The sequence below is a fragment of the Pecten maximus genome, chromosome 18, assembly GCF_902652985.1.
Source record: "Pecten maximus chromosome 18, xPecMax1.1, whole genome shotgun sequence".
NCBI lineage: Eukaryota > Metazoa > Mollusca > Bivalvia > Pectinida > Pectinidae > Pecten > Pecten maximus.
Window position 1 is genome coordinate 29,489,376 of NC_047032.1, and position 24,741 is coordinate 29,514,116.

The window sequence follows — 24,741 nt, forward strand, 5'->3', positions numbered from 1 at the left end:
GCAGGTTATTCGGCATTGGATTTTAATAAATGTAAACCCAAGGTGCTAAAAATACTTTTCGAGGGGATTTCAAAGCGGGAAACTGGGAAACATTGTTCCGGTATAGGTAAGTAAAGTTCTAATTAGTAGTTGACATCTACATGATCCGAGTAATATAAATGAAGGTTTTGCAGTCTTCGTAGGAACTTCCTTAGCGTACTTTTATTTTATTTTCATATCAGGGCTATATATAGGACTGCAGATATCATATCATTTTCGTTTCTATAAAATGACGTCTGGGGAATGTTTTCTCAGTTTTTCCCTAATTCCATTATGTATTATGTATATCAACATGTAATATGTATGTAAAAAGTATATTTTAGAAGTGTGTCATTGACAGGTTTATAATATCAGAGAATATTGATTCATTTGTAATTTTAATTTGTTTTATTTAAAGTTTCAAGATGACTAGCTATTTTACTTTCCGAAGGATCTCAAACCAGCAGGTTTTTACAGTAGAACAGGTAAGACAGCTTCAATATTCTCATCGTCGTCGTCTTCGTTGTTGTCGTTGTGTTTGTCCTATTTTTTTTTATCTTTTGATGTTCTCTTGGTGGCAGTGAATCACAGATGATGTTCTGGGTCAGCCACATAGAGATACTGTTGCTGACGTGTTTGCCATTGTTTTAGATAACGCTTAGGTAAAGTTACCAGTCACTCGTGGCTTGATAAAATAGTACGTCAACAATAGGATGGGCATTAATATCAAACAATTTACTGGTGGAATTTCCCTAGTAGTATTTTCCGACATTAACACAGGTTTAATAACGACGTGTTCATGAATGGGATCAACTAATTACCGTTTTATAGAACCATTTTACTGAACGGTCATGTCGGGGACACGGATGTAGAGCTCTCCCTATCCGCAACACTCTAGGGATTACGTTTACTTTCGCTTTCTGCATTCCTGGAATACGTAATGACATAATTGAAGGCTCTGTCATCGCCACATGACGGAGCATCAAACGAATCTCGCCGTCATCACACCGTTGAATTGACTAGCTTTGAACTTAGTTGTCGCTCCAATGTGATCATTTCATTTCAACAAATTTTATTGACAAAAATGATGGAATATAGTCAATTGGATTGAATAACAGGCTTTGCCTATGTAAATTCTCTCCATAATGTAGATGGCAGGATAAATGGACGATGTAATTTTATGAAATTTAAAGATATCAATTATATATGTTCATTATTTTATATTTACCGGTATATTTGAAATGAAAAATTACAAGGAAAGAAAAAAGAAAGAACATATAATTATAACATATATATACATTATTATATGAATAAAGGGAGGCAACTCAGTGTTTAATTAAAAGGAATAACATAAATATTCATCCACACTTCACACACATCCAGGACACATAAAGATAATGATATTCATATTTCATATATACATAAATATACAAGGAAGTTTATTATGTACTATAAGCCATAAAGTAAACACTGACCCAAAAGTCCATGTGCTATTATGCACAGGGTATACGTAGTGTTACCAATAGCTGGTACCAATATATAAATATGATAGCTTGCATATATGTATTTACACTGTGAGAACAAGACAAGACAGACTGGTAAACAAACACAGAAAACAAAGACAGACAAAAGACATCTAGACAAAACCAAACATGCTCAGCCAGAGACATTCAATGTCTTAGTCATATAACACGGGGCGAACAGGTGCAAAATGAAAAAAAAAAGAAAAAAAAAAGTACCCTAATTATTACATGAAGAATAGGACTTTAAAAGATATAAGTCAAGACTATATTGATGTAGTTAGATCATGTAAAGATTAAAACGCCTGGATTTACCAATAAATAAATATACATCTTTAAGTATCTGCTTGTTTATAACTCCATCACAACCAGGACAACCTCTGAGAAAGATATTTACATCAGTATGATCATGATTTTCATAAGTATTGACAGAATTTAAAAGTGTACGTCTAAGATCGATATATTTTGGACACTCAAGAAAATAATGATGAACTGATTCATATTCAAAGGAACAAGTACAATTAGGGTTGTTAGTTAAGTGGTCGTTAAACAGATCAAGTTGGCATAAGATAATATCTGCTCTTCTATCACCATCAGACTTAAAAATTAAAGCTGATTCACTATCAGTAACAGTATTGTTGTTTAGTTTGTGTTTGAAGGTTGTAATAGAGGGGGAGTTAAATAGATCATTTTCAGTGTTTGCAGTGCGACACATTAGAGGAAAGAAACTGTCAAAATAGTTGTTAGTCCTGCAGATTGGTGGATTAAAGAGCCTTGTTTGTCTGAGATTGTGAGGATTGTTATTTTGATTGTTAATAAAAGGAATTAGGACATTCTGTAAGTAGTCAGGTGACAGCCCATTCATTATTTTGTACATCATTATGTGTTTATGTTTATTTCTTCTTGATGATAGAGTTTCCCAACCAAGTTCATTATAAAGTGTATTGTGTGAAGTCCCTGATCTTAGCCCTGTTATGATTCTGGCTGCTTCTAACTGGACGGATTCTAGGAGTTCCTCAGATTGTTGAGTGCAGTTATCCCATACTATGTCTGCATATTCCAAAATTGGCCTAATAAATGCTATATAAATTTTGATTAGTGTTTTACGGCTTACTTTAGTTTTAATGTATCGGAGAATGTTTAATCTACTATAAGCTTTTTCATAAATATTTAAAATGTGTTATTTCCAGGATGCGTCATCTTTAAAAGTCAATCCCAAGTGTTTATGGTCTGGTGTGTCAATGATTGGGCTGTCTTGGAATGTTATTGAGGGGTGATTTTTGTTATGTTTTCTAGAGAAAATTACAGATTTGGTTTTATTAGGGTTAAATTTGATGTCCCACGTGGCTGCCCATTCCCCAATGTTAGAGAGATCATTAGTTAGACTTTGTGCTGCTTGTACTGGATTTTCATCTATTATAACATATAATGATGTGTCATCTGCAAATAATTTGATATTAGTAGTAATGTTGTCAGTTACATCATTTATATAAAGAAGGAAAAGGAATGGTCCAAGAACTGATCCCTGAGGTACTCCTGCATTTATTACCTTAAACTGTGAATGATAGCCTTCAGTGACTACTCTTTGTAATCTATCAGAAAGATAATTTTCAAACCATAAAAGCAGATTCCCATTAATTCAATATGTTTTCAATTTATGCAGGAGACCTTTATGCCAGACTCTATCGAAAGCTTTACTTATGTCGCAAAAGATAAATCTAAGCTCTTTTCCCCGGTCCATATTACTAACAATTTCATTATAGATAAAAAGTAGTTGATTGACAGTAGAATCACCAGGTATGAATCCAGACTGATGCTTAGTTATAATAGAGTTTTCAGTTAAGTAGTTATAGAGATATTTAAATACAATTTTTCCATTATTTTACTGAAACAGGAGGTTATTGAGATTGGTCTATAGTTAGAAATATCATTTGTTGAACCATTCCCTTTATATATAGCATTTATGTTTGACTGATTCCAGCTAACTGGTAATATTCCTGTGTTAAGTGATTTATTAAATAAAAGACAGAGGGGTAGTGCAAGGGAGTTACTCAATTTTTTAACAACTTTAGGGATTATACCATCAGGACCAGAGGGTTTATTTACATTAAGAGTGTTGAGTTGGTCAGACACATCTTGTTCTGTAATATGAATGTTAGTTAGTGAGTAGGGAGTGTAGGGTTGTGCTGTTTGGGGTAATTCGAGACCAGGTGTGGTGGTAGAGATATTAGCAAAGTGATTGTTAAGGATTTCTGCCTTGTCAAGAGGATGGTGGATAAGTTGGTCTCGGTGTCCAAGAGGAGGAATTCGAATAGAAGATGGTTTATTAGTGAGGTTAGTGATAGATTTTGCAATTTTCCACCATTTATCAGGGGGGACCAGATTTTCATTTATACTATTTTCAAGTTTCAAAATACAGTTTGCCTTTGATTCCCGAATCAAGTCAATAGCTTCATTCCTAAGTGTCCTAAATCTTTCCCAGTAGTGGGGATTATTAGTTGCTTTTGCCTTTCTATGAATTCTATTACGTTGTCTCATTTTTAGTCGTATAGTGCTATTCATCCATGGTTTATCATTTGGATGTAAAGTAAAAGTTTTGGTGGGAATGAAACTATTGACTTGTTCGGTGATTGAATTAATTATGAAAGAGTTGAATGAATCAGAGTCTAAAGTTAAGGACAAGTCTAACCAATCAATATTACAGAGAACATTATTCATACTATCAAAATCAGCTTCATTATATTTTAAAATAGTTTTCTTATAGCTTGCTTGTTTGTGCACAGAAAAGGAAATTTGAGCATTAACTGATGAATGGTCACTACAGAAGGGTGGTGATACATATGTGCTTTTAATTAAGTTATTATTATTAGTGAATATAATATCAATAGAAGTGGCACTATCAGGTGTTATTCTAGTAGGTTCTTTAATAAGACTAGTTAAATTATGCTTTATTATGAGTCTTGATAAATGTTCATTAAGTGGTATAGTTAACATATCAATATTAATATCACCTGTTAGTACCACATCTAATGATGTATCAGTGGCTCTGGTTAGTGTATCGTCTAGTTTAGTCCAATATTCAATGTTGCTCTCTGGTCTATAAATACATCCGAGAAGAAATTTATGAATATTTAACAATACCTCTAACCAAATCAATTCAACGTCATCTCTTTCTAATTCAAATCTTCTTTTTGTTACAACTGTATCTTTATGATAAATTATAACCCCCCCCCCCCCCCCCCCCCCCCCCCCGGGCCAGTAGTTCTGTCTTTTCTTAGAGGAATAGGATTAAAATGTTGTAATTGAATGTCATGATCAGGTATTTGGGGATGTAAGTGAGTTTCAGTGATGCATATAATATCGTTATTTTCTAATTCAGCTTCTATAAGTGAGATTTTGTTTCTAAGAGAACGGACATTAACGTGAACCAAGTTTAGATTTGCTATGGGACCAGGGTTACTCTCAATGTCATGACAACATGATAAGACTAAGAAATGTGAAACAAGAAAATATGATATATTAGTAAAGAAACATCGTAGTTGTAGGTAAGAATAGTACAAGCTATGACAAAATTCCCTGAAAAGAAATCGTTTGAGGAAATATAAATGATCAACCGTTACCACGTGCACCCAGGCATCTGTTCTAGGTCCACCCATTGTCGGTGATCAGAAAAGGTCGGAAATGGTGGTTTCGGTCGATCATACAGCTACAGGAGGCTTCTTCAGACAAGACATATGAATAATCACTGAGCACCAATGGAAAGGAACAAAAACACATGTGGGACAGCACATCTTTCACACACACTCTCAAAACACATAATAAACACGATACTACAATAACGGGAGCGGAAGTGATAATGACTCATCAATGTGCCTGAGACGCTTGAAATTATCACAGGATCTTCGAATAACGAAACATAATACATCTAAAACTTCATAGTTACTTGTTGCACACAATAAAAAATCAAAACAATCCATAAATATAGGGAGTAGATAAGCATAATAGTTGTATCGACTTGATAGGGATATAAACAACTGGACAGCAATAAGAAATATGTCAAAAGCAACGGTGGACTCAACAAGTATTTACCCGATCGCTTGCATATAGACTTAGCTGATCGAAATAATTCGTACTTCTAAATTAGAGCCATGTTATTATATAGGAAAAATAGAAAGAACGGTCAGCCCGTGTAAAATAATTCAAGCCGAAAACAATTGCGCACGCAAAACACGATGTTGATATCGTGTTAATAATAGTGTACCGTATATACATGTATCTTGACTTTTGTAGCATGGCATAACATACAGCCACAAATTATATATATTTGCACACAAATATTTGCTATGGATTATATAGAAGTGATAGGATTTTATAATTCACTTGTTTACGGTAAGTTGAGTAGTATGTTACATAATATTTTGTACTCTTACGATATGGTAATAATAAAATAATGTTTGATGTACGTACAAGTTTCTTTCTTAAGGGTAATAGGTAGTGGTGTAACATTGAAAGTTTTAAAAAATGATAATTTGTTGCATGATTATATAACATACACATTTTATATATCAAAACGATTGTTAATTGAAGCTGTACACAAATATTAAATGAAATAGTAAAAAATATGGTGGGAAATTGAAAATACTTACTTTTTGTGTCTTGAATAGGATTGAAGCATACGAAATTGTAAAGTGTTGGAACTGTGAAAATAAAAAAGTTGATATTATATTTCAGAGGCTATTAAAACCATAAGGCTATATAAAATATTCAAATAACAAGAAACAATTATAAAACGGTATCAATTTAGGTAACCACATTGTTTCCAAGTAGACATTTACTTTAATTGAAGGGAAATAACTCTTATGAACTACTTTTTTTTAAAAATAAGTATGGAGAGTCACGATTGATATAAATTGATTATTGATATAAAATATATTTTACAAGAAGACCAATTTAGCCATAACCTCTTGTGTTATCCTATTGCAAAATTTTTCTTATACTTATTATCATATTTCTGGTATATTTCTTCACTATTGTAATATCATACTTAACCATTTCTTTAATACATGTACTATGTAATAATGTCCACATAATTGACAATACAATAGTTTAAAATTGAAACATAAACATCACAATTATCATGTATAAGGTGTGTTTTTTAAATATGTGTGTCAATTTTAAATCTTGCTTATATTTGTACCTTTACATTCATTGATTTATTACTTATAAATCAATGAATTTCACTGCTGAAGCCATGAAGTCACCATAAAGGTTGTCTACTTCATAAGCTTCCTCCTCCCCCTCGTATAACACCTCATACACTGCATTCTTTGCGCCGTCTTTTCCTTTCAACACATCCGTCACGCTTCCAGTATACCACTTTTTAGTGCCACTATCATCAACCACCCACTCATGTAAGATAGTTCGCCCTACGAACTTCACGTTGGTATTACGTCTTTGTCTGAATAAAAAAATAATTAAATGATAATTATGATAACTCTGTTAAAGGGCACATAAACATGCCACATTCTGTTAAACAAGATTTAAATGTGCAGTGTTGAAATACTTAAAAATACATAAATGTTTAATACGAAACCTTGCACTGCTGTTGGAAGAGGAAGGACCAGGACTTGCTGGGGAATGCTTTTCACTTCTATCGCATGTCTTCACCTTGGTATTACGTCTTTGTCTGAATAAAAAAAATAATTAACATTAAAATTATGATAATTATGATAACTCAGGTAAATGCCACATAAACATGCCACATTCTATTAAACAATATGTAAATGTGCAGTGTTGAAATACTTAAAACTACATAAATGTTTAATATGAAAACGTGTTGTACCTTGCACTGCTGTTGGAAGAGGAAGGACCAGGACTTGCTGGGGAATGCTTCTCACTTCTGTCGCATGTCTTCACCTTGGTATTACGTCTTTGTCTGAATAAAAAAAATAATTAAAATTAAAATTATGATAATTATGATAACTCAGGTAAATGCCACATAAACATGCCACATTCTATTAAACAATATGTAAATGTGCAGTGTTGAAATACTTATAAATACATAAATGTTTAATACGAAAACGTGTTGTACCTTGCACTGCTGTTGGAAGAGGAAGGACCAGGACTTGCTGGGGAATGCTTCTCACTTCTGTCGCATGTCTTCACCTTGGTATTACGTCTTTGTCTGAATAAAAAAAATAATTAACATTAAAATTATGATAATTATGATAACTCAGGTAAATGCCACATAAACATGCCACATTCTATTAAACAATATGTAAATGTGCAGTGTTGAAATACTTATAAATACATAAATGTTTAATACGAAACCTTGTACTGCTGTTGGAAGAGGAAGGACCAGGACTTACTGGGGAATGCTTGTCACTTCTGTCGCATGTCTTTTTTTGTCTTGTTGGCCGTCTGTGTTTTCCTCCTTTGCTCTTGATAGTTTCTTTCTTTTCAAACTGTAAAAAAAGTCAATATATATTATATTATACTGAAAATTATCATCATAAATTTGTTGCAATCAATCTTGTTACATTTTCATGACAGACTTGCATTGTATCAATTTAAAACAAAAATAAGTACACTTACCTTACCTATGAATTTCTACTCTTGTCTGAAATTCTTTTCTGTTCCCCATAATTATGAGAAATATATCCAATGCCAAATTATTTTGTTTTTCATTCATGAATATGAAAATGTGTAGCTTACCTTACCTTAATAAATGATACTGGTATAGTATACAGGTTCCATTGACAAGTGGTTGTTGGTTACCATATTTATCAAACTTGATGAAATTAATTTACAAACTTTCAAAAGATGGACATTTAGCTAAGTGTTTTTTCGACTTTGTAAATTAAGTAACAAGAGTTTCATAAATATGATAACAAACAGTTTATAAAGTTTTCTATCGGTAGCTATAATGACTAATAAACCTACCCATAGTCCAGGTTCTCTAATTCCTGTATTAGTTGTATGCCTTGGAGATGCCAATTCTGGTAATATGGCTTTAAAGTAAAAACTTTTCAGTTTTGGCACCATTGTATTGGTCCATAATTGTTTGTCGACGTAAATCCTTTCCACGTGAAGTTGGTATGGATTTGTCGTGCGTACAACAAAATCTACCCAAGAGTAGTTTGCTATATTCATTTGTCCCTGTATCTGGTAGTAGTAGTTGTGGTTTTCTTTTAAGGTAAGTTTTGAATTCACAGTCTCTAAGCAAAATGATTTCATTTCCTTACTTGCTTCATTTAGATTTATTGGCTTTTGATGAAGCAAGTTTTTGATCTCAATCAATCCAGTCTCACCATTTTTCTCTGTAACTTTTCCATCTGGACTGGTTGCTAAATATGGGTGTTCCTTACTGATTACTAACCCTACTGGTTCATGGGTTACAATTTTGTTATGGCTTGTTTTCATGCAATTCTTATATTCCAATATGGTAATTCCTTCTTCTCGAATTCCGCGTCTGGTGTGACAATTACTAAATGGTTGCCCATGAACAAGCCTTTCCACAGCTTTAGTAACCGGTTTAGTGGGGTCTTTCTTCGTAATCAAACCGAAGTTGGACGATGTGATCCTTTTACTTCGTTCGGATTTCCTGACTTGTGATTCTGATTGCGATTTGGTTTCTTTCTCAATAAGAGCTATCTATTGGAGCGGCAAATCTACATGTTTCTGGAAATAATCCGTACACTTTATTGTGAAGTTCTTCTTGCGTAATATCGGATACACATTCAAGGACATCTGGTCCATATTCTCTTTTGGCCCTTTTTGATGACGATTGCTTGCCATTTTCATATTTTCTTTTATATCTCTTTGCTTTATTTTCTGGTTTTTCTTTGGATCTTTTAGTTGAATTCAAAGCATTCTCCCTACTTTGGTACACTCTTTTGAAGTGATTCCTGGTTTGGAGGTTGTGCACTTTTCCCATACAATAGGAGACCACTGTGGACCGAAGTTTTTCCTTAAACACCCTCCAAAACATCTGGTATTCCATGATCCCCTATTACATCTGTTGACGTATTTTCCACCATCAAACTTCGCTCGAATGGACATGAAGGATTCCGCAAGGTTGGTAGTAAAATTTCCTATCAGTTGACTACTCTTGGCAGCTATTCTGTTAAGCAGACGAGAAATGTCATGCAACATTAATTTGTCAAGGAATGATGAATAGGGCACGTCACCACGCGACTCTTCCTCTGCTTCCAAGGATGTAGTGTCATGCCATATATCTGACAGCTCCTGCAAAATTTTGGTAGTTTCCAATACATCAGATGGTGATGAAGATGAATTTGAAGATGGAGATGGAGATAAAGGTGCAGCTGAAGTTGAAGGCGAATTTGAAGGCGCAGTTGAAGATGAAGGCGCGGTTGAAGTAGAAGACGTAGAAGTAAGACATGAAGTTGGATTTTTGGAATTACAAAAATCAGTACAATTTGAGTGATCCCCAAAGATATGGTGTACTGAATTAATAATGTCATGCTTCAATAGCTTCACTTTCTGATTGTGGCTCATTGTATTGTCATTTGACCTTAGTCTGATGGCACATCTGACTGAACTTGTAAGACAAACTCTCACACGTTTTGTCAGTTTGTCTTTCCCTTTGTATTGGGGGTTTTCATCAACCAGTTTTTCAAGATTTGAACGCAGACATTTACAGATATGATTAGCACATTCTAATTTAGTAATGTCTTTACCCCAAACCAGCACATTTTCTTGAAGTTTTTGAAAAACAGAACTATCACCATCTGCTATTACCTTGGTGTATCTGACCCCGTGCAAGCTTTCAGCTTTCATAAAACCTTCCAGAATCATATCAGACTCCATGGCTTGTGAGGATTCAGTCCAATTTCTGAAACACCGATGAGGTTTTGGAACGGTATTGGATGTGGATGCCATACTGCAAATAGAACAATGCTTGTTCCTAACACCTAAATACAACAGTTTACCGGTCTCTGCCCCAATTATAACGGCACAACCTCCCATAGCATTGTATGTGTGCTTATGTGTCCTTTTACTCCACCCGCCATCACATATGACAGTAATGCACGGTATCCCATTGCTATAATGGCCCTTTTCCATCGCAATCCGCCTTTCTTCTGCTCCGGCCTCTAACAAGTCTTGGATGGCCACATTCTGCCACATATCTCCAATTTCTTGCTCAAGTTTACTGAAAGTCTTCTGTGTCATTCCTGGACTATCAAGGGTACCCATCATCTCATTGAGCCTAGACAAACCTCCACCAGTTCCCATGTTGGCCCACACAGCTCTCATATTAATGTCATAATGGTGACTGGTTGGGGTGTGTAACACGGGGCTAGTTTTGAAATCAAATTTCTTTTTACATCCCTGACATTCCACCAATATTTGGCTTGCAAGGCCAAATGTAGCAATCTCTTTGACTAAACGAATGGGAGATACATCTTGGGATACTAATCTGCCAGCTTCTTGGCATAGAACAGTGTGTTTTGTGATGTCAGCAATGTGATTTTACAACATTTGCAAATTGATGAGTCTATATCCTTCATTTGCAACATTAGAAACTCTGGTAAATTTGAACTTCAAACTACTCTCACATGGTGTCCGGGTTCTGTGTGGTGTAACATTTTTGGCTATTTTGTATTTACGCAGAATTTCTGAACACCTTTAATATGACTGATAAATTTGATTTGGTATTGACCTTCACTTTGTATGTTTGCTTTCGTAAACCATATAAAACCTTCCTTTGTGCACCCTTGGATCCTCCTGGAAGTCCAAATCTTTTCTTTTTTGATATTGACTTGTTAGCCATGGCTAATTACATAGTTGTAACACGCGTACGAAAAACATCTCGCACTACCTCTGTGTGCCTCCATAATTTTTTGTGACGTGTGTCATGCAAATAATTACAACAAAACGTGCATAAAAATATATTCTATACTCACCTATTTTCATATATAAACATTTAATTTGTTCCAGTGCCTGTGTATTCCAAAAATAATTATGATAAAAAAGCATCTTACCTTCGTAGACGAAGTTCCCCGAATCGTGGAAACTAAGTAAGTTGTGTTCACACTCTTACAATATTTCACAAATTTAACCTATATATTGAAAGATCGGAAAACCGGACGATTGTCTATCTGTTGATATGAAATTAAGCTAAAGGATAGCGTATAACAAATAAATGATCAACGATATAATACTTACAAACTCAATGAAAACTAGGTGAACTTCGAAGCAATGGCAACTACCGGGACCGAATGACTGCTATCCTGTACACAAAACGGATATTGTTACGCATAAAAAAAGGACTGAGCATACAGCAAAAAATATAAATGTTCGTCAACCAAACTAAACACACACTTATTGTATAACGATTCAAATTGTTGTAGACCAATAAAACGGATACAAATTTAATGCTTAAAATCATGTAAAAGATTATTTTACCTACTTTCACTTGGAATATTCCTACGCCGTGTCGCCCATCATCCTTGACAAGATTGTTTACATGGATGTCATCCGATATGTTGTAAGTGTGTGTGTAATAAATTAAGCGCCGATGTAAAATTACACACACAGGCAAGTCTGCCTATGATCTGTTTTTACTATATACGGAGTGTTTAGGCTTCGATCGCTCTTATTTTTTAATTGCTGATGCAAAATTCAACATGTCTCGTAATCCGCCATTTTACAATTGCTCTTCAATCATGTACTATAAATGTACTTCCGTTTTTTCACATGAAACATGTCACTCCTGTCTGTTTATTATAGCCTTCCAACTGCATCTGATTATATAGTTTGTAAGTTTAATTAACATGATATACCAATTTTCAGTGCCTTACCTGTAAGGTCATTTTCCATTAATTATGTATTTCCTGATAATTTGTGGGACAAAAGATAAGAAAGAAACATATTTTAAATTTTTTAATTTGCCATAGATGTCCTTATACAGCATATTTGAAAACACGGGGATACAAGTTCATGATATGTACTATTAGTTTGAATTTTAATGACTAAATAAATGACACTCATGATACCCTTAACATGACATCTCTATATATATGTGCATATATGTATACTTATTGATATGCATGGATTCAGGGTAATCATTCACATACCCTTAGTTTACATTTATGTAGAGTAATTAAATATGTACAATGTACCGTGCACATGATGGTACAGGTATATAATAACGTGTAATATACATGGATATATATAATTATATATATAATATGTATATCGACGTCATCAACAAAATGATACACTCTTATACAATGTATATATACATGGGAGTTAATTACATGATGCAGTTATACACGTACTCTAGTATAGTGATTTAAAATATATATATATATGACAGATTGTCAATGGGGATATGCTATATACATTGTAATGATATACTCATACTGCAGTTTGTATTCATTAAGCAGGTTAGAATAATCAAAATAAATACAGTTGTATTACATATAATTTTAAATTATATTTTATACAGTGATTACTACAAACATATGTATGTAACACATATGTACATTTGGTATACCAACTTGGGACATAGAAATAATATGTTCCATTCTACATCTTTTACATGTACATGTAGTAATTTTAATGTCAGTGAGAAAACAAAATTGACACAAAGATAACGTATAATTTTTCACATATTTACATTACAGACTTGTGCAGACTGTCTATACACACACATAAACATGTACATTTCTTCATTCAGTTTAATCTGAGGACAAACAGACTGATAAACATTTTTTATTTATTAATGTGATCTTCAAAAGTCTTATGATGCACAGTTAATTGGTATACGGATATTGAAGATAATGAGACTCAGACTTGGCACAAGTTTTCTTTTTTCGTTTTTAGACTCGCAAAAAGTAATTTCTGTTGTTTACATTGTTAGTTTTGATGGATAACAGTATACAATGTACATGGAATATGGAAACATGAACATAAATATATCTTTTTTGCTCACTGCATGTGAACTGATTATACTATTTATCCAATGACCCCTCGGTTTTTCTTTGATCTTTTGTTGTCGATATATTGCATACTATGTGATATTTCAAATATCACATATGTGATATCTGAAATATCACATGGCATTTCTGATTGGTCCATGCCTCAGTCTTGAGGCGGGGCCAATTTCAAATGTAGGCGTGACAAATGATCGAACAAAGACAGGAAATGCATTTCAAACAAAATTTAATGAAATACGAGTGCCGTTTAAAAATGTTCTGTCTTCTTTCTTCACCTTGTATGCACGTACAGCCCTGCTGCGATGTACCGTTCTGTCCATAATGAGTTGTTCATCAAAACCTGACCAAACAGAATATAAAACCCTGTTCATATTTTATTAAGTAGAATATATATTATATTTTAACAGATCAGTAAAAAAACGCATACATTACATGATACATATTATAAAATTTCAGTCATTTAAAAAAATGGTTATACAGATAACGCCAAATGTAACAATATACTTACGTTGCACAAAAATCCTATCATAAACAAAATAGTGATGAAAATGATAACAGGACGCGTGGCTAAAAATACCGATTAACCGATTCATCGATGTATTTAATAATTTCACAGATTTTGAAAGGATTTTGTGACATTATGAACGTCGAAATTTACGAAAAATATTTCATTTCACAGTTTGTTCAAACGATATGATTTTAGACTTACCTGCTTGGTAAAGGGAAGTAGCGCAAGTCCTCTTTCCGGAGCGGTTACCGTTTGTGTAATTTCCCTCGAATCCTGCAGCCTTTCACATGTTTTATACATTACCATTCAGTTTATTTACACTAATTGGTTGAGTTAATTCCTTGGTATCAAATATTCCAATGTCAGTAGCTGCCGTGTCACTATCTTCCAGTTCATACTCATACTTGTCTACGGCCTGTGATAATGTTATATCGTCGAGGTCAGTGAACACATCGACATCAGTGATCAGTACCTGATCCGTCATGGTTGACAGTCTCACTAGAAATGAATGGGCTACTGTGACAGAAAACAAAACGTGTCAGAAATTGGCGGGAAACATATCACAGTGACAGGTTCTGATCAATTTTATAGCTCCACCCCTAGGCAAGTGGGTGACAAAACCTCGGCTGTCATTGGATAAAACAGATACAAAATGGGTACTCGTGACGTATCGCATATATACGCACTCGTGTGATATATCCGATACATCACTCGTACCCATTATGTATCTATTACATATTTAACATATCATATTGTGTGTACAGAAAGTAGTTAGACTAGCGCCCTAAACTTATAAATAAAATTGAGTGTTACGAGTTCGGTCCCTAGGATAAGTCTGATTCTAAGTTTCAAACTAGGGGCAGTTAATCTAGTATTATAATATAGCTTGGCAATTCTGAACAAACAAAAGCTGAGGGTCTGGTGGTCAGTCTAGTAAAAAAGTATATGTACAAGCTCAAGATCATCGCATTAGTAATATTCTTACCAAAATGCGTGCATTTGCTTCCAAAAATAAACAATAAAAAGTGCCGAAAATTTAATAATTGTTTTTGACAAAATTCAGGATTTTCATGTGATTTATTTCTGAATGGTGAATTAATTAAGTACTGGCATGCTATTACAAGTTTCGCTAGATACTTAACTGAGGTAAAGATATTATAAACCTTTCACATTGTCAATATCTCAATAAGCATCTTGTTAGTCAATTCAACGTCAATATCTCAATTAGCATCTTGTAGGTCATTTCAACGTCAATATCTCAATAAGCATCTTGTTAGTCAATTCAACGTCAATATCTCAATTAGCATCTTGTAGGTCATTTCAACGTCAATATCTCAATTAGCATCTTGTATGTCAATATCAAAGTCAATATCTCAATTAGCATCTTGTAGGTCATTTCAACGTCAATATCTCAATTAGCATCTTGTATGTCAATATCAAAGCCAATATCTCAATTAGCATCTTGTAGGTCAATTCAACGTCAATATCTCAATTAGCATCTTGTATGTCAATATCAACGTCAATATCTCAATTATCATCTTGTATGTCAATTCAACGTCAATATCTCAATTAGCATCTTGTATGTCAATATCAACGTCAATATCTCAATTATCATCTTGTATGTCAATTCAACGTCAATATCTCAATTAGCATCTTGTATGTCAATATCAACGTCAATATCTCAATTAGCATCTTGTAGGTCAATTCAACGTCAATATCTCAATTAGCATCGTGTAGGTTAATATCAACGTCACTACCTCAATTAACATCGTGTAGGTCACGGAACACATGGCAAAACAGAAACTTTCTATTGATTATTTCTAAATAATTGCATAGAAGTAAATAACAAAGAAGTCTATTTATTGTATTGGTTATGAATTTGACATAAATGTACATGTATTGAATAGCTTATTCCATTGAATCATATTATATACAGTTATAGTAGTTATAATCGAAAAGGTAGTATTACATTATAGTTTATATCGCCAAAAAAAAATCCCCTCCCTACCCTTGTGTTTGGTTCGCCGCCGCCGATTTATTAGAAGAAAACAGAAAAACGAGTTCTAACCGCTGCCATGTCGTTTTCTTATTTTGTCAATTACTAATAAATTACTGACACACAGAAATCTTTACCACAGCCCATACCCAACATGTGTTACGCTATTTATAACAAAGCAGCTCGATAAGGTTCAGAAACAATACAATTAAATGAAGCATGTGCGCTTCAAATACGAAAGTACGATGAACTTTAACTTGAAATTGCAAATACGCGACGAATTTCTTGCAGTTTGTGCATCTAAACTCTACACGAGTGTATTTGAGAGTAATCTCCTGAATTACTTATATTACAATATAACCAACAAAGGCTTGGTAATAAGGAGAACTGGGCATTGACAGCAGACACCTACCTTTGTTGATCTGTTCCGGCCGCCATCTTGGTATGTCCCCTCTATATCGGGTACACGGTAGTGTCTATGATGTATTTATAACATTTTTCTTTCTCATTACAGAATAAATCATATATAGAAATCAAGCGTTTCCTTGCTAACCTGGCCTCAGTGACGTTCGACCGTATCGACATTGTGAGGGGTCCATTTATCGTGGAGAGCGAAGAGGATATGACGTCACAGAACGAGATGGCGTTTATTATTCATCCTAAAGAAAGACCCATAAATGGCTTCTGGGAAAGTCGGTCACCTGACATGTTCGAGGGTTGCATGGCAGACGGAGCGCGTGTCGGGATGTCTTGTGGTCACGCCGCTAGTAAGGAATTATCTTTCTCTCACAACTATGTGTTTCAATCACCCTAGTAGAAATTCGTCTGTCTTATATAGAAATTAATTTTATTCCAGACTTTACACGTATATTCTTACCATTTTATTATATAATGTGAAAAACAGTATCTTACACTTGTTGCTACGTCATATATGGTAATGCAATATGCCTGTCGACTAGACTTGTGCATATCAAATTATTTAATCCCTTTTTTTAAAATCTCACATGGTATAGCGAATAATGTACGATCCTCTTTTTATCCCATGTACTGCCTCTAATGTGAAGTTCGGCACTACACTACATTAATACTGTACAAATGCTTCCGAAATATATTATTGTAAATGAGTGTATTTTTTTTTCAGCACCAGAAAACATTTATCGTTTTTGTCTCACCACACTCAAAGACAGCAATGCGACATTTAGATGCATACTATGCCAAACTGTGTGGTCACTAGAGGAAATCATCCACAAGGCTGGTTTGTCTGATGATGAAAGGATATTCTTCAAACATCGAATTGACGAGATCACAAGCATCATATCTTTGGAAGGAAGACAGCCTGTTGACAAAGGGGCAACAAATGACCTTTTACGAAACTGCGGAAGAGTAACCATGGGTTACAGTAATATTCCGAATGTTCCAAATATACGCGCATGCCCGAAGTGCTTTCAGTTTATAGAACACAGAAAAGGTTGTAAAACTATGACATGTTCCTGTGGTCACGTGTTTTGTTTTAGCTGTCTCAGGGCGGCAGTTGGAGGTTCATTATCCTGTGGCTCGTATTCTTCCGGATGCTCCGTCGCTCCTGTTCAGCAGATTGCTTAAATATTCTAAACCATCGACATCGTATACACTGATTGTCATAAAAATGCATCAAAAAACATCCAGTTATTACCTACAAATGCAAAAAAAAAGTGGAAAAAACTAACAGTGTTATCAAACTTATTGCCACAAAACTCGCTATTCAATCTATTGTTATTACCATATACAATGTACATACACTGAAGGGAACACGAAAAAGGCGATTAGAAATTGCCCAGCTGACTCCGGGATATCAACAAGTGTTATAAAATGTTATAATGCTGTAATTGAAAATCAGAGAACCGTTTTGTCGTATGTAAAAACCTGACATTTGACAAAGTTACAGAAAATGTACATGGATGAAATTTTCACAGGCGACAGAATGGATACTGAAGTGAGGTAACACTAGTTCTATAACGGAGACAAACACTGAAGTGAGGTAACACTAGTTCTATAACGGAGACAAACACTGAAGTGAGGTAACACTAGTTCTATAACGGAGACAAACACTGAAGTGATGTAACACTTGTTCTATAACGGAGACAAACACTGAAGTGAGGTAACACTAGTTATCATCGGAGTGGAATTAAAAGTCTGGTTTTATACTGAAATATCGAGTATCGGAATGAAATCAATGGTTTTACACTAGAATGTAGAGTATTTGAGTATTGTCTTTTCATTTTCATTTTTGATATTTAGCATTATGATTTCAATATGTGATACCTACGTTGATATACCCAGCTGTTGCCTGACAATAACTGGATTAAGAAAAATATTAAACACATGTATGTGTAGCAATATAGATATTAACTGTACTAAGACAACACCCTCGTGTTACTGTTAATTAAATTGATTATATTTCAGTCTGATGTAGGGGATGTGTGATCCTATACCTGAAAGTTGGCATTAAATGTTATATCATTATTTGACATTTTCTATGTGTTTCTATGTGTATATGTAGTATATACACAATGCTGGTTAATATACGTATAATAGTCGCTCTAAACATTATAAGCTAACACATTCTCATATCCCTCTGTAAATGATTTAGGTGTATATTCATAAAAATACTGAATGTCGTCAGAAATTCATTAAATCGATGATCCAATCTATACATCACAAACATTTACAAAAATCTTTCTACAATGTACACTATCTACGATTTTGCCTTGCTGTCTCCTGATACAGTCGGATGCAACTATATAGATGTAAATTTGATGTTTAGTGTACTTTTTTGTATCCCTATTCATATTCAAATTAAAACAACGATATACCTGTCTACATATTTAGTCCGTTTTTTTCCTGGTAGCGTGACTCGTCGCTTATCCGGCGTTAACACATCGTGGAATACATTTCATGTGTATCATTGATCAGAACAGAATTCCGAACCAGGATAAATTTCCGGACAGAAGTCCCCTAATACGTCACCATGGAGTTGGTAGTTTCAAAGAAGGCTCGATCTAACTTCAACATGCAGCCAGGAGATTCGTAAGTGATAGTTTAATAGTTAATGCCGTCACATCTTAGACTGTATCTGTAACGAAAATTGATAAACATTTAGATGTATTTAATATGTTTCCCATGGGAATAAACCGAATACGGTCTCAAAATCGTTCTACGATAAAGTAGTATATATAATGTTTCATTCGTCAGTTCACTGTCCCGTCAATTCGAAGAAACTCACATATCTATCACTATATCTTATATGGAAATATTGTTTTATTTTTCACTTTTAACAGCTCGTTAAGCTTTTGACCATGATCAGTTCTTATTTTAATCGTTGTCTGCGGAATTCGCCTTCCTCAATGTAACAAGGTGTATGCTGACTATTTGATGGGTTAACAAGGGGCCATTTTCTAGTGAGTGAAAGCAAGTATCATAAAATTCAATTAATTTCATATTGAATGTTAACGATGATAAGAATCTCCACAATTCTGCACGGACCTTCAGCATTACGTGTCTAGGTAAATTGTAGTATTATGACCTTGCAAAAATTCTGTGCAACACTTGGGGGTCGGCTGGATGATGGTGGATCAGACATGCCTTAGACGTATATCCATGGGGAATAGTTTACAACAGAATACCAAAAAAAAAACGCTTAGAGCTTGATTACTGTGGAATTGGTGTAGGACCGTGGACGTCTTTTCACCGTGTACATCAATGTACATGATGGAAATATTTGCATATGAATGTACATGATAAAAAGATTTGCATAAGAATGTACATGATTAAACGAATATCATAAAATGTAAAAGATGAAAAGATTTGCATATGAATGAACATGATGCAAAGATTTGCATATGATTGTACGTAAAGTAAATATTTGCATAAGAATGTATAAAATTAAACTATTTCTATAAAGAATTTACATAATAAAAATATTTGGATAAGAATTTACATGATGAAAATATTTGCATAAGAATTTACATAATGAAAATATTTGCATAAGAATTTACATGATGAAACGAATATCATGAGAATGTACATGATGAAAAGATTTGCAAGTGAATGCACAGATTTACATACGAATGTACACGATGGAAATATTTGCATATGAATGTACGTGATGAAAAGATTTGCATATGATTGTACAAAATGAAAAAAATGCATATGAATGTACAAGATAAAAAGTTGGCAATTCCGATTTCATTAAGCGATTGGATAACTGTACGTATGCACGTGACCATGAGGCTATTGGCATCTCTATATATTGTAATTAGTGTTAATTAGTGTTCAAAAGACTGACGTTTGCCCTGGCGAGCTTCAGGTGCGAACTTAACGCACTGTTAAAAAAAGACATAATGAAGTGAATGAGACAGAGGACGCTTATCCTCCGGAACACCTGGTCGCTTGGTATCTTTTACTTTAGACACTTCGTAGAACCCAATGTAAATCTATATGTTAATAGTTTGCCCTCGTTTTAACGGCGACCTCAATGGTACGAACGTTCAATAAGGGAATTGAACCAGGTCACCCTGGATTATAGGGATAAAACTATGCTAGGACGTGAGATCAAAACTCGAGAAAATGCTGTGAACTTAATACAATAATCGATTTGTGCTACAGTAACAGACGAACACTTACCTGCACGAAATATTACACATACTTTGGTGTCATAATGTCTGCGAAAAACACGTTATTTGCTTGTCTTATTTGATTACGTGATTAAATACACGGTTTAATGGGCTACCACTTACTCGTTTGAAAAATAGAGAACAAATGGGTCACGTGTTTCCATGAACTCTTAAACTTTGATAAATGACTAGCTTTACTTAAATCAAGAAAAGAATTTGGTGTTAAAATATTATTGTGTAAATGTAAGATAGGTTAAGTTTTTTTGTTTTTGTTTTTTTTAAAGTCCTATCAATAGCCAGTCATTTAAGGATGGTCTCATCTTTGTGTGAGATAGTGCAAAAATGTTTTTCAATTTATGAACAAGTGCGTCCCAGCCAAGATCTTTCAATACTTTCATGAAATAATCCCTTATAATACTATTTTATGTGAAACTTCCAAATGGGATTACGAAAATAACACAGCGATTCGTGTCGAAATTTCTTACATACTCTCCACAGAATATTGAACAGAGATGTACATGTAGAAAATGTGGGAAAACACGAACTTACATCATACGACATTACGTGAGGCAGTACGATGCAATACATCTTATGAGAGACAAATTCATGACAATGCCATGATACAATGCCCTAGATCTCTGCGATATAAACACTTTTCTAGTGTTGGACAATACTACCAACGAAGAGTTAGTCCAGATCTTATTTGGAAAAGCCAACGACAGAATTGGAGATATCAAAACCCTCCAGACGATGGCCACTCGATTCGTGAGAGCTGCATCACGTGTATATATTACAGCTAAGGACAGGTTTTAAAACACAGGAAAAACACTTCACGACGTGACGTGATGAACTAATATTTCCTTCCCTTTTGAAAATCATTAACTGTAATACCTAAATATAATTGCTTTGTATCTATCTTGATTTTTTTCTGTATCTCTTTAAGAGGAATGAATGAATGAATGAATGAATTAATTGATTAATATGTCAATTAATTAATTAATATGTCATTATCCACCTGTATTTTGTCTATGGCATATTTTGAAGATATGTATATATGTATGTATGTACGTTTACTCGTATAGATGTACACCTTCTACACTGTATTCTCATCACGTACAAGTAATAACGACGTAAGTGGCCCTTTTGTAATGCATGTAACGATGGAAGTGGCCCAGTTAGTAATAACGATGTAAGCGGCCCGTTTAGTAATAATGATGTAAGTGGCCCGTTTAGTAATAATGATGTAAGCGGCCCGTTTAGTAATAATGATGTAAGCGGCCCGTTTAGTAATAATGATGTAAGTGGCCCGTTTAGTAATAATGATGTAAGCGGCCCCTTTAGTAATACTGATGTAGGCGGACCGGTCCGTTCAGTCAGAGACGTATATACCAGATATACAAGTCTCTGGTTCAGTATAAATTTACATTTAGTTCAATTCCATCATCTTCATCCTGCCATATATAAACGCATTTGCCTATCTTAGACCTAATACCTTCATTAAAAAACTCGGTTCAAGTTTGAAATCACCGGAAATTACCTTTTGAGAATTATCAACATTATTCCGTACATTGTGAAAGGTATATGCTGCGTAATGAAACGCTTGGAAAAAAATATATATGAATGTCAATTTAACACAATTAACAAAATTAACAAAATCTCGAAGTCATAGTGATCCAGTGAATTCATAAAACAGCTGTTGATAGAGTTTAAATGGATCCACTGTATTTAACTATGAACGTGTATTGGGAGGTTGTGATATATTGTTTGAATCAAAAACATGATGATGTAGAAGAGTAGCCCATTGTCCACAGTTCTTATTTATCGAGAAGATGGAAACTAATATTTCTTTTGATCCATTACTAGCTCTTTGATCGACTCTTATAACCACTTTCAGCCATTAACATCATTGACAAGTCCTAGAACGCAACAGCAGTTTCTGTCATTTCGGCTTTACGCTATCTAACTTTAGATTTGTTTTAAAGTGTTCTTCCTTTGTAAAATCCATTTAAATTCATCTCTTATAAAAGTCATTCTGTCATAAAGGTGCTTCGTCGAGATACCGTAACGTTAAATTATCTGCCATTGCCTTTCGTAAACGGCTACGTCTCGATGAAAAATCGGTCCACTACGCTCAATAACAAAAGATAGTACGAATTATCATATATACGGGTGGATCACATGCTAACAGAGAGTCTGTTGTGTTTACACGGGCTGTTAAAGGCACACGACTTCTTTTCTACAACATACAATATATCAATATGTATATGAAGATTAAATAAGATATACGATATTTATGGAGTAACTATAGAAGTATGATGCTTTATCTGACGTACATTTATGTAAAAATCTCAATGTCCAAAAAACGGGAAATGGTGTCATTTAAAAAGTACATTTTATATGCGAGAATCCGCCTCCTACCTACCAAGGTAACCTCAACTTGCCACAAAAACATATGTTTTTTAATGTTCTGCAGGTGGGACGCAAGTTATTTTACAATACTCGTGCAGCCCCCGTGGCGTGTGATTCATTAGAGACTAAGTTTGAGATCTTATCTTTACTCTTCCTTATAAACAACTTTCCTCTTCCTAATACTTCCATTTAATGTTACTGCAGTACTTTTTTTTTTACTTGTTTAACGTCCCCTGACCGAGACATTCCAGAGTCTCTAAAAATATCTTCGGTAGTATATTTCAGTGAAGTAGCACTTCAAATTTAGAACTAGTTCCGTATAGCGAGCCAAGTTGTCATTTATTCATGGAGCAGTGTTGATCCAGTATTTTACCATATTATATAAAATATGTTAATGAGATATCTGATATGTTTATAAGATAATCTTATATATTTTATGAGATATCTTATATATTTTATGAGATATCTTATATATTTTATAAACTTTTCTTTATGAGATATGTCATATATTACATAATATATCTCATTAAAGATATACCATATCGCATATGATATATAAGATAGAGGATATATTATAAAATATATAAGATACCTTATAAAGTAAAGCTTATGAGATAGCTTATAAAGAACGAGACTCTCGTGAGACCGGCAAAAAATAAGTCCGAGAATGACTGTTCCTGATCTGTTAGGTCACTTCCGTTTTTTGTTGGAGTTCATGGCCGAGATAAATTATATAAGATATCTCGTTTATATATTTAGATATCTCGTTTATCATATAAGATATCTTATAAGTTAATGAGATAGCTTTATATACTATATAAGATATCTCAGAAACATATCAGATATCTTATACAATTATATCAGATATCTAATATAATTTGGAAAATTCCTGGATCAACATTGCTCTGTGAATAAATGACAACTTGGCTTGCCATACGGACCACATTCCCTTACTTTGACTAGCAAAACTAATTGTCTGAAAATGACTCATAATTACTGCAGAATACTAGGAAATTACGACAACAAAATGTTTTTGATTATCTGAGATTTATTCATAGTTAAGAAATGAAATATTTCAAGCCGCACGTTATGTAGGTCACAACGTTTCACATGAAAGAATAATTGTTGCGTAATGCTTTATCATGCATTTTCATAAAACTCATCTAGAGGGTGGATTCCTTAAAACGAATCGCCTGTTTCTGGAATAAATAAGAAATGCAGAGTAAATTGCATTTTCATAAGTTAACGAAGATGACATACATATCTATAATGTATACATTAACTTAAAGACGTACAAAGACATGTTTACAGTTTTTTGTAATAAAAAGCCGTATTCGTAGATAGCATATTCTTCAAGAAACATGTGACAGCGGTAATAAATCAGGCGAAAGAGCGGCTATGGGTAAAGCCGGGAAAGGGAAGTACAGCTTATCGTCGGCATCCACGTGGTCTGTGTTCGCCGTACTGTAGACTGTGACGCAAAAATGTTTAGACCGTTCAAATATTGGTGTCTGAACAGGTGGCTCGAATATGAGCTCTCAAATATGTTTGGATAGTTTCTTTTTATCACTATCTAGCCCTTAAGGAAGCACATAGTCGATTTGTAAGATATCAGAGTGGTGGGTAATGTCGAGGGGTGGGGTTTTGTGCCATCAAAGTTGGTCCCCTTGGC

General features: G+C 34.1%; 1 protein-coding gene across 1 annotated transcript; it reads left to right on the top strand.

Annotated features, from left to right (window-relative positions):
- The first annotated feature begins 121 nt into the window (after positions 1-121).
- Positions 122-18,864, top strand: LOC117316896. Its single transcript, XM_033871679.1, has 3 exons — positions 122-503; positions 16,523-16,775; positions 17,150-18,864. Exons 1-3 carry the CDS (start codon positions 444-446, stop codon positions 17,608-17,610), a joined length of 774 nt encoding a protein of 257 aa, XP_033727570.1. The 5' UTR covers positions 122-443; the 3' UTR covers positions 17,611-18,864.
- The last annotated feature ends 5,877 nt before the right edge of the window (positions 18,865-24,741 follow it).

Coding starts and splice junctions, on each gene's coding strand:
- LOC117316896 (XM_033871679.1), top strand. CDS start 444: ATGACTAGCTATTTTACTTTCCGAAGGATCTCAAACCAGCAGGTTTTT. Junction 504..16,522: donor AGGTTTTTACAGTAGAACAG/GTAAGACAGCTT, acceptor TTCTCATTACAG/AATAAATCATATATAGAAAT. Junction 16,776..17,149: donor GTCTTGTGGTCACGCCGCTA/GTAAGGAATTAT, acceptor TTTTTTTTTCAG/CACCAGAAAACATTTATCGT.